This window comes from Thermobia domestica, chromosome 9, assembly GCF_964235325.1.
Source record: "Thermobia domestica chromosome 9, izTheDome1.hap1.1, whole genome shotgun sequence".
Taxonomy (NCBI): domain Eukaryota; kingdom Metazoa; phylum Arthropoda; class Insecta; order Zygentoma; family Lepismatidae; genus Thermobia; species Thermobia domestica.
The window spans coordinates 26163836-26178642 of record NC_137462.1 but is presented as its reverse complement, the minus strand read 5'-3'; the positions used below and the strand labels follow the sequence as shown (position 1 = coordinate 26178642).

The window sequence follows — 14807 nt, the reverse complement described above, 5'->3', positions numbered from 1 at the left end:
CTGGAATAGCAATGCTTCTATCGTCATATTTAAATTGATTTCTTCCCTTTAATATTTTGGATTAAACAAGTGCTATAAAAACCTACAATTCATACATACTTAAATCATAATTTCTATTATCTAGTAAATATCATTAGTTAATTTAAATACTCTGTTCATTTATTACGTAACAAACAAATAAGTACCATTTACCTAAAGATATTCCGAGAAAAAGTAATAAAATTAATAGAGGACATCATACGAAAAGTAAGATATAATTTAAAAAGAAGCAGCAGCTACGATTTGTTAAATATATTTATTATAGCTTAGTCACCTTATCAGTATTATTGGCAACAACTGGTTTTATTAATGTATTTATTCCTGTCACTGTTTATTCAGTTATAACAACATCTCTAGCTACAAGAAGTGGTGTAGTAACTAGTTTCTCATCTAAATTAAACATTAGCAAGAAAAAAATATGAATATAAGAAGAATGTTTATTGTATTAACTCATTTAAAGAACAATTAGAAATAATTATAACATTAAATGAAGATATGGATGAAGAATATAGTAAAAATGTTGTCACTAAAATTAAAGAAACACTTCAAAATTCTGTATAATAAATGAGTAGGCTTAAGAAAACTGTTAATTGGAATGTAGAAGAAATGATTAACGAAAAATCAGTTAAAAAGAGAAATGGAGACTTATTACCTGATAATATACACGATGTCTTCTTACAGGGCTATGTGGAAGCGGTAAGACTTTTCTCTCATTTATTTTATTTTATTTTTTAATGCAGCCACGTTGGTTAGCTAGTAATTACTTTTATACATATTCCAAAAGCATGAATCACCCTAAATATCAATAACATCGATTCAAGAAGAAGGATTAAAATTTAAATATGAAATAGCAACTTTTATTTTTTTTATTTTTTATCCAGTAATGATTCTGTTATTCCATTTGATGAATGTAAAGATTATTCTATAGCCGTGTTTGATGATTTTATTTTAGAAAACAAAAACAAGATTAGAAATTATTTTACAAGAGGAAAACATAAGCATTTAGATCAGCGTTTCCCAACCTTTTTCAACTTGCGGCACACTACAGGTGTAACTTGAATACTCGCGGCACACCCATATATATATATATATATATATATATATATATAATTACCGTGGTATTTTAATGTGATTACTAATTTCCTTCTTACAGAGAAGAAAGCTCGATCACTGATTTTCCCCCGTGCTAAATCATTATACTTATTTTTCATTCTAATTTTAAAATAGAAAACAATAGCAATGAAATATAGGACTCGGGTTTTTAAAAATCCACTTTCTCTTTCGAAAACTGTATCTAACCTCTAACTAAAAGGGAAGATCACTAAATAACGAACAAATAAACAAATCTCCTATACTTTTAAAACACAAATGTAGGTAATTTGTATGCATGCTTGCTTTGTTGAATTTATTGAATGGTATGTTAAAATTTCAAGTTACGAAATAATCTGCAACAATAAAGAAGTAATAATGGTCATGACAATGATAAATACGTTTTTCAACATTAAAAATGTACAGAAAAGTAACACAGTATGAAATTTAAAATTGTAGATTTATAGTAGAGGTTCATAGTAATGTGAAATATAAATATACATTTTCCCCTGTCTTGCAATTTGGTTCGTATAGAATTAATAATTTGTTTCGATTTTCTTGCGGCACACCAGCGGCCCATTCGCGGCACACCGGTTGGGAAACGCTGATTTAGATTGTTATCATCGTGCACAAACATACCCCAAAGTACCAAAACAATTAGAGATAATATTAGTTCAACGTTCAAACATCCTAACGTTAACGTCTAACGTTCAGAATCCACTTACCTCCTCAACTTTCTTGAAATGTGATATAGCGTAGAACCTGACTCATTTCCTTAGTGAGAGATACATCAGGAGTGCAGTCAGTTCACCTGCCTGTATTATCTTCGTTAAATAAACATAGAATCGATTGCGTTCAACATAATTTAATCATTACAAAAAAAAAAAAAAAAAAAAAAAGCGTCATTTCGTCACTTGTCATAAGACCAATTGATTTATTTTTGGCTTGGCAGAGTGTAAATTCATTGAACTAATTCCAGTGAACAAAATTAATAAATGTTGCAAACGTGCCTCCTTTTATTTGACTCATGTGTGTGAATTTTCTCGGGGTTCTCCCATTTCCTCCTTTTTCTTCATTCCATCAATCATCCCATCATCGGCCATACGGCCTGAGCCAAATTTGCCAGCATTAATCTAGCATAGAAATCACACCTCCTACGTACTCTCAACCAGCTGCGCCGCGGGGCAAATGCCCCTAATTGTCCTGCCCGTAGATCCAGCTCTGATAGTATAATAATTCATAGGCATATAAAGAATGCAATATAATATACTGAAAGTTCAAAATGTCAGGGCAGATTTCACTGAGAATCAAGGCTATAATTCTTTACTTCAAAATAAAATCCTTGAATTCGCAAACTCGCAGTGTTATATTTTTAACTTTTCTTGTTAAATACGTGTATTCATGTATTTTAGTATAGATTGTTGTGATGAGGTTAAGAAATAAATAACTAGGGGTAAAGATGTAGACAACTGACACATTTACATTTGAATGCTACTATATATACACAGGGTGTTAATGAACTATACGGGCAAACTGTAAAGCCCGTTATAGACGAACAAATGTTCCATCATATATTGTATCAAATACTTCATCAAAGTGGAATTTGAACGTGTACGATACCGAGTTATATGCAACTTGTGGGTTGGTTACAACATTTGATACAACTGTTCTAAATTGGAACTTGTTCTATTTCTATCCAACATTGTATCAAAGAAATAAACGAAAATTGCTATGCGGTTGCACTAAAATCGACTATGATGTGGACACGGAAAGCAGTTGACATTCTTTCGATGCATACTAGCAGTAATCTGTTTTGTATAACTATAAAATTAAAGAATATTAGGACTAAGTACTGCAGGTGACTTCCAAAAATTAACGTAGATTGAGAATATTTCGTGAAATTTAAAATCAAACATTTTCTTTCACTTTTCTTCATTTAAATGATTTCTTAAGACGTTCTGGTATGTTATTACTTCATCGTATGCTCAAATGATTGCGTACAGAATGACAATATGCATGCATATGATGTGTCTGGAATTTAAGCATCAGACTAGCAAATGCAATATAAATTCATACGTATTTAGTGAACAAAAAAGAAAGATGAAGGTAAGATGTATTTGGGAATAGAAATAAAGGAGGGAAATGAAACAGAAGTAACTACGAAGTCATTCCATTCATTTTTACAGCAGCTGCCACCATAAAACTCACATATACGTTTAAGTAACCTAACAACTGAATCAAGAAATATAAAAAACTGAGCAGTGATATTCACCTTTATATTTGATCGTTTATAATGGGTGCAAAAGTTTTAGCCAACTTATTTGACCAAATTACCGTCAAAGAAAAGTTTGATACAACATTTGATGGAAAAGTATGACGATGTGTAATAGGCGTAAGAGGTGATTCCTCACGTCAAAAAGAGAGAAAAAGTTCATATGGGCCTATGGGGAAAAGTGCATGGTTTCAGAGCTAGGACTGTCCAAAATGGTGAAAAAAGCAAAATTTCAATAGGCCCTATTTTGAATTCGAGAAACTGTGGATGTGGTCCTTACCAGCGTAAGGGAAGCCACGCATGCGCAATCCAAAAATGCATATTTCATTAATGTTCAATGGGTGTGCAGGATATTCTCTACAGGGTGCTATTCTCAGATATGCTCTTAACAGTGTTTTCAGATATGCCCTGATTGCGAGGCGGTTCCAAATAGGCAAGATGTAAGACTTGACAACAATGGACACCCAGTGCACCAGAGGGAAGTCGGAAGTTTTAGAAACCGGTAGCTCTATAGTTTTTTGTGTTCGGAATAACGTGTGCTGGGAGGTAATTCATCACGGTATATTTCACGTTTTTTCCATTTATAAGCGTGAAAGAAAATGTCGCAGCACTCCTTTTCCCGAATACTAGAGACCATGGTGCTGTCAGTCGTTAACACTTCTGACATCCCGCCCAAAGATTTTGTGTTCGCTACTGTCGAAGCTTATTGTTTGCCTACTTTGAACCAAGCATAAAATTAGAGCACATCTGAAAATTCGGTTGACGAAATGTTTGAGAATTACATCCTGCATGGAGTACTCTGTTTACCCATTGAACGTGAGTCCCTTAAATGGCGTACTATGCCATTTAGATATGTAAGTAATGTTCTGTCTTTTCTGGCATACTACCTTTAAACATAGTCCGTGACTAACTTTTTCTCCAACTATATATGGAACTGTCTATTCTAGGTGACTGATCACAGCGCCTCAGGCATTGCTTTAACCACTGCTCAGTTCCATCCTGATGGACTGATCTTTGGTACTGGCACAGCAGATTCACAAGTGAAGATCTGGGATTTGAAGGAACAGTCAAATGTAGCTAACTTTCCAGGTAAGTTTCTTAATCTATGTTAAGTAAGAAAAATAGAATTGATATCATTAAAATAAATATATTCTGATGTAATAAATTAAGTACGTTTCTGATTTATGGTGCTGGATTAAAAAAATGGGCTCACTCAGAAATTCATGTTGTTGTTTCAGAAAATACTTTCACTTTCAAGTCAGTATGTAAAAAAGCTTTTTACATAATACTTCTTACATCTTCAATTTGTAGCATCATCATCATCATTTCAGTTGTAGATTAAGAGCACTTACCCCTGAATGTGTGAAGAAATAGTTCCACTAAGGTAAAGTTGAGTTTTTTTTTCTTTCTTCCTTGAACATACTAATTGCTATCATACAGCTAATTATATTTTCATAATATTTTGAGAATATAATTAATTACGGTAAATCTTCAACAACATATTGTACAGAAAACACTACCTTCGCCGTATTTTCACGAACCAACTCAGGTGAAAGTATTCATTGAAACCGTATTTGATATGCTGAGGTAAAACCGAAGTAGCTCAAGTGGTAGAGCATTGGCTTTGCATCCGAAAGATCGTAGGTACGACTCCCGCTGCCAATCATACTGACTCGGATATTTCAGGGTTTTCCTCAGTCCTACTAGGCAAATGCAAGGATGGTACCTACTAAACAGGTACTGGCTGTTCCCTTCAAATCCTTTCCATTGTTATTGTTGCTGATAGATGTCCAATATAAAATGGCCTCTGAGCTGCATCTGGTGATGGTTAAATAAAATATTTAAAAAAAATATATATATATATATATATAATAACGCACTATGCATTTTTGGGTAACCTGCTGTGGATTCAAATGAGATACTATTTTGAACGCGTATTACTCATGACACACGCATCCGAACAGACTGCTATTTGCACTGTTTCATACATTATGCCCTCTGTTATGCGATTACAAGCAGTATCAGCCGAGGAAACAGTCTGCGGGAAATAAGCAACCGTCGAAAGCGGAAGGCAATTGGATTTGTGTTCGAGATTTCGTGCTGAGGAATGCGGGATTCACCGACGCTGAAGTCGTAAAACACTTAAAAAAAAATAGGGCAACTGTGTACAGAACATTAAAAAGGATCAAAGATGGGATTTCAATGAAAAAAGAACAGGGGCAGGAAAGAGAAAAATGATTATGACGAAACAAATCAAAGAGAATGTTGTGTCACTGATGGATCTGAGCGACGAATGTACCATTCCAAGTGCTGCACGTACATTAAAAGTGAGTCGTGATGTTACGAGCAAGTGGCTACTTGAACTGGGAATCAAAAGGAAGACAAAAGGATGCTCCATATGCTGGTGAGAAAAAAAAAAAAAAAAAAAAAAAAAAGTGTCATTCTGAACCGGGACGAGTTTGGTGCCTCTAATGATGATAGTGACGTAATAAAGGATGATGAAACATATATTGATATGAATGGGTATGATTTTAGTGGAAACGCGTCGTACTTTGAATCTGGTCACATTCCTGTCCCTGAAACTACTCATCTGGATGGCAATAAGCAGGAAAGATAATTCTTGGCCATATTTTCATAAGCAATCAATGAGTGCAATTAATCAAAATATATATCAAAATGAATGTCGAAAGAGACTTATCCCATTTATCAAAGAAAAGTATTCAGATGGTGATTACGTCTTTTGACCTGATTTAGCTTCTTCTCACTATGCAGTAGGGACGCAAGAGCTGCTGGACTGAGAGGGAGTGCAGTTTTTTGCGCAAAGATCGCAATCCACCAAATGTGCCACAAATCCGTCCCATCGAGAAATTCTGAGCTCATTTGAAAGCAAAAATATTCCAGCCACCATATAAACCAAAAAAATATATCATGTTTGGAAAAACGAGCCCGAAAAATAATACGTCAATTAAGTGCAAACTACTTCGAACAGCTAATGGGGAATGTGGGTTCAAAAGTCAGAGCAGCTGCTAATCAGAGTGTTCTTTCTGTCATTAACTGATTTCATATAATTGTAGAATGTCCATTATGTGCTCAGTACAAAAACTGTGACTTTTGATATACAAGCAAACAAAATATGGCAATTCAAAAATGTCTCTCATTTGAATCTACAGCAGGTTAAGTGCCTTTTTTTCGGGACTCTTCTGAAGTTACCATTGTTGAAGGTGATTTCCTGTTTTTTTTTTTTTAAATCAAATAATTTTTAGGTTAATTCTTTAATCTGTCAACTGGCTTTATAGTGTCCAGTTGGTTGTTTATTTTATTTTATTTTTTAATAACAACTCATTTATGAGCATACCATTAACTTCAAACAATTCTTCGTAATTTTTCCTAGGTCATTCTGGGCCAATAACAGCGATGTCATTTTCGGAGAACGGCTATTACTTGGCTACTGCAGCTGACGATGCCTGTGTTAAGTTATGGGATTTGAGAAAACTGAAAAACTTCAAGACTTTACAATTAGATGATGGCTATGAGATCAGAGATCTATGCTTCGATCAGAGTGGAACTTACCTTGCAGTAGCAGGAACTGATGTCAGGTAAGATACCTTGATGTAAAATTATCTTGAAACAATATCTAAATATTAAAGGGAGGAGGATGTCGAATATCGTGCCAAACTAGTGCTGCTTGTGTGGTAATGCATTTGCGAAGTTAGTACAGTGTTAGCAAAAATTAGAACAGCGATTCCTCAGCTGTGGTTCACGAACGATTTTAACGGTATAGCCCCACGTAATGTTGCGACTAACGGTTTTACCTTTGAAGCGAGCTGTCTGGATTCGATTTCCGGTGGGGACATTCGTTCGAAAAAGTGTAGAAACTTTTCATACTAGCCTGCCTAAGTGAGTTTTCCTGTCACATCAAATAAATGTCGGGATGGTACCCAACATAATGGTTCCGGATAACTTCCTGCCATCCTCATTCCTTTGTTCCTCACCAAGTCCTGGGCAGTGTGTTCACCAGAGGACGCCATCCCTCATACGTGACGGGTTAACATGGGCATAAATGCCGAAAGCCCAAAAGTCTAATTCGTAATCCTGATTTTAACGGGTCATGCCAGCAGCCTCAAGAGAAAGTGCAAGAATAAAACCCACCTCCATAACACTTTCGGAAACAAAGGAGGCAGCTCTGAAGGTGGATTTACATTTGGGACTGTAATAGGGTAGTATTAGCAAAGAACTTTACATGAAGATAATAGCAACTACCACATTTACTTGCTCCTTAGTATGACTGATCACATTACGTCCTACCTTATAAATTTCCGAATTGACCTTGCGATCCACGTAGTAACTTTTTTATCCTGTTAAAACAAAAAAGGCAATCTAAATACACTGTAAAACCATATTTTGTAAGTGTCTTGGCCATAATGGGAAAGCCATTTTCCATGTTTACGTGTCTTTTTTTACTTGTGACAGGGCTCATAGCGAGTCACTTTTTTTTTTCAACTAAAAGTTACTTTTTTGAGAGGTAAAGTGACTTTTTCGTGTGATTTATGTTTTGCATTGACAGTTTTCTAAGAAAAATATTATAAAAATAAATGGAAAAAGGCAGAAACTTGTTACTCATTACTCTTCTGAAAGCTTCAGTACTTGCTGCCACATGTGAAACAGCTTTATTCTCACTTCAGCTTTTATTCTTTCTAAAGCACAGTGGATGGTTGGTGGATGCTTAAGCTCTCAAGGTGGGGTTGAGAACCCTTCTGTGTCTATTCTTTCTTCCATCATAATAGTTTTTTAGTTTTCTCTCGTAATAAATAAATAACGCTCGTCTCAATGTTGTGTGTGTGTGTTTGTGGTTCATCATGTTTGTCTTGTGTTGTGCTTCTTTTATGTTCTTCGTAAGAGTAGGTGACGAATTTGAATATTTCATGGCTAAGTTAAATATAATGTCTGGGATGAAGAAATTCCGAAATAGGCCAGAACTGGTTCCACTTACTTAGAAGCTTCTTACATCTGCTAAATCAAGCTTCTTACATCTGCTAAATCTTCTTATCGTAACTACAAAGCATACTTAGAAAACCTAAGAAAGGAGGAAGCTCAAAAAGAAGTAAAGAAGAAAAAATGAAATAAAATACCAAACAAAGAGAAAGATGATAGAGAAATTGACAAAGGAAAAAAAAAAAGGCCATGATGAGATTTTGGTCACTTTTCAACTATTTACAAGAGACCAGACCACTATGAGCCCTGTTATGACATCTTGATTTCTTTTTAATATTAGGCAGATGCGGTTGAAATGTCTGTTCCAAGTGCGTCATTTCTAAAGGCCAAAAAATTAAAACTGCGAGGGAGGATCAAAATCTAAGGTTACAAGGCCGGTATTTCTGGAGTTTCGTCTGTCATAGAGGAATGAGGAGTGTGCGGTAATTTTAATATTAATACAAGAGTTGGCAACTGTGCAGTGTTTCAGCCACTCGCCACTTATTGTAGGTAATCACAAATGGCGACTAGTTTGGAAGACCGGTCTCGCGAAGAAGTCCGTCCAGTTATTCGATTTCTATGGGCGAAACGTAATCGCAGCTGAAATTCACCGGCAGCTGGTAGAAGTTTACAGACAGACTGTAATGTCTTGTCAGCATGTCACAGAATGATGTCGAAAGTTTGCGGCTGTTAGAGAAAACGACACGCGTGCGTACATACATTCCCCCCCCCCCCACACACACTGTTGAAGTAGTTTCGCTAGGACATCATCGACCATCTTCTCTACAGCCCGAACCTCGCTCCAAGTGACTTTCACCTATTCCTACCCTTGAAGGATCACCTAGGAGGCCGTCGCTTCGCTTCCAGACGAGGACGTGAAATACTTCATGACAACGTGGCTGAACACGCAAGGACAGGATTATTACCAAGAGGGAATCTTCATGCTCATCCGACGATGCGACAAGTGCCTCAACAGATATGGAGACTATGTCGAAAAATAATATAATGTAACACCTTAGTTCTGATCATTCCCCGTATAATACCTGATTAATCAAAATAGTCACCGTTTACAATCACACACTTTTGTCATCGCTCAGCTAGTGATTGGATTCCATGGCGAAAGAATTGTAGAGTCCACAATGCCAAAAATCCTCAACCACACGTTGCACCTCCTAATCATCAGGGAAGGTCTTCCCTCCCAAGAAGTGATCAAGATGCTGGGTGGGAGAAATATCGGGTAATACGGTGGGTGAGGAAGAGTTTATGCCGCAACTCATAGAGAGCCTGTACACCGTCCTTTGCGTGACAGCGTTACGCAACTTGAGGACACCATGTCTCTTGACCGGCACTTTGTGGAGTTCAGCACTGTAATGATCTACGAGGATGTATCAAAAAAGTTACAAAGCTGAGAAAAGAATATGTATTAACAAGAGAGGAAATTCAACGGAAGAAAAAGCAACATAAGTGCCGATCACTTTTCTACATAATCACCAAATAGATTCAGGCATTTATCAGAACGCATGACCAACGTTTCTAATCCGGCTTGTAGAAATCACGTCCCTGCACATTCAGTCAGTTCTCAGCAGCTATTTTCATATCATAAGCTGAAGCAAACCTTATTCCAGAGAGGTGCTCCTTGAATGCCGGAAAAAGGAGGTAGTCACTGGGAGCCAAATCTGCGCTATAGTGGGGTGGGTCCACACTCCCCGCTTGAACTGTTGCAACAGTGCTTGAGTTTGGCGAGTAATATGGGGTCTAGCATTGTCGTGCAGGAGGATGACGCCTTCAATCAACATGCCAGGGCGTTTTCGTCGGATGAATTCACGAAGCCTGGTCAACATCGTAGAATAACGATTGGCAGTTATGGAATGGCTACGCATCTGATATTCGATCAGGATCACACTGCGTGAATCCCAGAATGTGGATGCCATAACTTTACCGGAAGAGGATGTAACCTTAAACATCATTTTCGTTGGTGATCCACCGTGTTTCCACTCCATACTGGCCCATTTGCACTTTGAAACGAAATGATGAAGTATCGATGTGATCAAGGAAATTCTGGCCGTCAGCGTGGTACTGCTCTAGAAATGTGAGACTTCATATTGTTCGTGTGTCTTTCTGCTCCTGGGATAACGGACGTGGAACCCAGCGGGCACACACCTTGAATAACACATCAGACACGATATACTGCGGTACCATAGCTCAATCACAGCTTTGACGCAATTGCGCGAACAGTTGCCCTTCGATGATTTTGAATCATTTCTTCCACTCATGCCGTGTTGATGTCCGTCTTTGCAGAACTTGGACGACCGCTCTCTGTCTTATTGCGGTTTTCCACATAGTCTCTACCTCCTTAAAAAACAAGACACAATTTCGCCACATGTCTGCCCATAGCATTTTCGCCATACACTTCCACGATTTGACTGAATATTCGATGGCGATGCAGTCTTTGCCCACAAGAAACAAATTAGGTCTCGCAACTGCAAGCAAGACCAGTTTTCTAAACGTCTTATGATTTCATTGTGACGTGCCTGCGAACTCTCAATACGTACTCGCATAATCGCTGACAACTAGCACAATCTATCTCCACTTTCAAGAAACAATATTCCTTCCACAATGCTTGCTTTTCCTCCTATTAGATGATATGATCTCCATTTATCAGACAATATTTGTGCAGAAAGAGCGTTATCTTTCCATTGTATCTCTGGAAACATCGTCCTAGAAGACATTCCTTATGGCTGTAGAAGTGTTCAAAATGGAGGAATACTGAATTATTCATATAATTTGTTCACCTCTGGGGCCATACAATGCGGTCTGTGGAACTCGAAAGCATAACGCAACTACTTTTTCCAGTGATCTCCAATGTACATCTATGATATGTGAAGTGCGATTCGTCACTCAATAACACTAACTACTTTTAGCCTTAGATTATTCGTAAATAATTGAAGCGAGCGTTAGCGAAGCTTCTCGAAATTACAGTCTGCCATTCAACTTGACCGACATTTGTATCTGTCCGTCCGTCGATTCCATAATAACTCTCGTAAAACTTTCCCGATTTTAATGAAACCTGGTATGTCTTCCTTCCACTTGTAGAAATAACTCCATTGTTTGGGGTTGCAATCCGTCAAGTATAAGAGGGGGTAAAATCCACCCTGTTTTGCAAGTTTGCATATTTACATGCAAGACAGTTTTCCAATATAAATACGTTAAATAAAATTCGATTATAACAAAACTTAATGTATATTTTCTTTATAGCATTGGGTACATTCTCACAGCTAAGGATTAAAGTACACCAAGAATGAAAGGGTGAATTCATCCGTCCTCATCAATTTCAAAAATGTATTCCGCGTTATTTTTTTTTTTTTTTTTTTTTTTAATGTTGATTTTGAGGTAATACGTCACAGATTTTCTAGTCGTTCTCTCTGTAGGAAGTTAGTTTCTAAAATTCATTTAGTTTTGATACAGCGTAATGCATTTTCTTCGACTCTTTTCTGTAATCCACAATGATTGGAATTAAAATTATCAGTCAAGAATGAGCGGTGAATTTAGCCCCTTTGTGTGGTAAAGATTACAATTCCCCCATACCCAGATTTAAAAAAAATCCAAGATATGTTTTTTTTAAAATGTTACATTTTCATAGAATATTCGTATACATTTTGAGGTTTCATGATCTTTCTACTTGGATTTAATATTGAGAATATTTCCCGTCAGGTTTAAAAAGTGTATATGTTCTATGATAAGTTTTGCAAATATTGATGTTAACACAATATGATGTGTATTTATTATTATATTTTTATATAGTTCTTTACTCTTGCAGTTAAACCCTACCCCTCCCTCCCGAAGATTTGATAACTTTCGTAAATAATACAGTATTGCCAAATATGGTATAATTTTTTCTGAGAATTTCGAATCGTCTCAGTTGTTCTTAGTTGAAATGAGCTGAAAATGAGAGAGCACGTTCTCCCCAATTTTGTATAACTTCCTGAATATTGGTTAAGCACACTCAAAATTTTTATAGAACATTGTGTATATTTTCTTTGTTAGAGGCTGCCAAAACGTGAAAAAATTAACTTTAAAGGTCCATAGTTCCAATACTATGGGACCTACCGTACTCGCGTCAAGACTTCACTTAGAAACTAGTATGTGTCCTATCCAAATATCTATGTTTCAGAATCCTGCTGTACTCACGCAACAATTTTTAAACAAGTAGTTGGTGAGTACTTCAAATTATATGTCCGTAGCCAAACTCCCTCTATAAAAATTCTTGCGGAAGTACCGCAGGATTGGAAACATGAATGTTTGGATAGGTCACATATTAGTTCCTAAATGAAGTCTTGACTCGACTACGGTAGGTCCCACAGTTTTGGAGCTATGGACCTTTAAAGTTCATTTTTTCATGTTCTCGGCAGCCTATAACTCCGAAAGTAAACATGTGTGTATCCAGGTTGGGTTGGTCTATACTTTTTGTCTTACCTTGGTGTCAGGAATAACCTCCGAAACGTTGTTGGTGTTGTTTTGAAACATCCTGTATAAGGAAGTCTGTAGTGCAGAGTTTGTTTTTTTGTATTACTATTGTAAATCTGAGCAAATTTTAGAGAGAGAAAACTTAAGATGGTCCTTCGTTTTTCAGAATTTATCTATGCAAGCAGTGGCAGGAGTTGAAGGTGTTCAATGACCATACAGCGATGGCAACCGGCGTTCGGTTTGGACGACATGCACAGTACATTGCATCAACAAGTATGGACCGTACGCTCAAATTGTATGGAATATAAAGTGGAAGAACAGAAATTGAAATTATAAAGTAAAGAAAAAAAAATACATATACGTGTGTGACAGAATTTAGGATTGTGGAGAGTGGATAAGTTAGTTTGATATGCTGAAGATTGCCTACACTGAATTTTGCGACTAGATTGGTTTTGATTTTTAGATGTGGAAGCAAGATAAGGAGAGAATTATATATCTAATATATATCTAGCATAATTCATTGTGTGCCCATTAAAAAAAATGAACTTTTTTTTTTTTTTTTTTTTAAATATAGCGTCCTGTGGTTATTGAGTGTAGCTACTACGCAATACACTGTAACCAGTTCATATTAATACTCTTATGTGAGTAGTAAACTTTTTTTTTTTTTTTAAAAATTGAAAATCAAAGATGGGGAATTCAAGCTGCTTTCCCGCTGTAATGCCATAAATATGAATGTTCATTTTCTGTTACATGCATAGTACGTTGTAATCGTTCCATATGGATGGATAATATTTCTTGGTCATATCCAGTCAGGTACTCCACATGTAATAGCATATTAAAAATAATGATCTTGCATAAAGACATGTGCAGTGTAATTTGAAGCAGCGTGTATGTATATGTGTGTGTGTGTGTGCAGTTCTTAAACCATGTGTGTGAATGTTACGTTGGGTGAGAGTAATTTGCTTTACACATTTTCATATTGTAAATGTGTGAGGATATTGTAAAATCATTTGAAGCAAATTCATTTGTTTATTTCTTCATACAAGTTTTTTTTTATTATTATTATTACTGTTAATTGCTTATTCTTGTGTATGATTCTTTATTTTTCATACGTTGACGATTTTATTTCAAAGAAAAGAACGTCAATTTAAATGGTGTAATTAGATGACCATAGTTTATGAATTTATCATCACAATAAAACTGAAAATTTAAAAGATGTTTGTTTTTAATTCTGGAAAGTTTATTTTGTTGGCTGCTAAAATAACCGGTGTAATTGCCTGTAGAAAATATGACTATTAATGGCAAAACACTCATACCAATGGTGGAAGAGTCCAAACTTGGATAAATTTCTGATTGCCCTTTCTACACTAACTTGACGACACTGAATTCAGTGGAGCTGTTTTTAAATTATGTCTATGAGGTCACCAGAAAAATGACCTCAAGATTGAAATATAAATAAATATAAGAATCCCAAGTTTGAGGTTATTTTTCTCGTGATACCATGGGCGGGTAGGTTTAAAAATAGCTCTACTGGATTCAGCGTCCTCAAGTTACTACAAAAAGCGCAATAAGAAATTTATGCAAGCGCATGCTTTTTAAACATTGGCGTGAGCAATAGTTCTTTATAATCTTGTATTGTCTGAGAATTCTTCTTGAAACTAGATCAGGCTCCCAAATGGCTAAATGGTTATTACCCTTGATGCATGAGACTGCGAGTTCGATTGGCTAGTTTCGGATACCAATCGAGCTGTAGACCCCACGTTTCGTATACACTGACCAGCCAAAACATGTCTAACTTTGGCTCGCAGGACAGCAGTATGTAGTTTGACATGACCAATGAAACCTTACCCCTAACGTCCCATATATAGGACATACTGCATTTTGAATATTTTCCATACCAGCTGTTCACCGATATAACCACATTGTATATGCATTGCACAACATGGACATATTGTTGTTCGTATTTTGTACA

General features: G+C 36.2%; 1 protein-coding gene across 1 annotated transcript in view; it reads left to right on the top strand.

Annotated features, from left to right (window-relative positions):
* The window catches only part of Prp19 (pre-mRNA processing factor 19), a 41898-nt gene extending 27847 nt beyond the window's left edge, over positions 1 to 14051 (top strand). The window contains exons 8-10 of the mRNA XM_081770785.1: positions 4348 to 4489; positions 6792 to 6996; positions 13002 to 14051. Coding sequence (XP_081626911.1) covers positions 4348 to 4489; positions 6792 to 6996; positions 13002 to 13143 — 489 coding nt within the window. The 3' untranslated portion in view covers positions 13144 to 14051. The remainder of the gene's footprint in view (positions 1 to 4347; positions 4490 to 6791; positions 6997 to 13001) is intronic.
* The last annotated feature ends 756 nt before the right edge of the window (positions 14052 to 14807 follow it).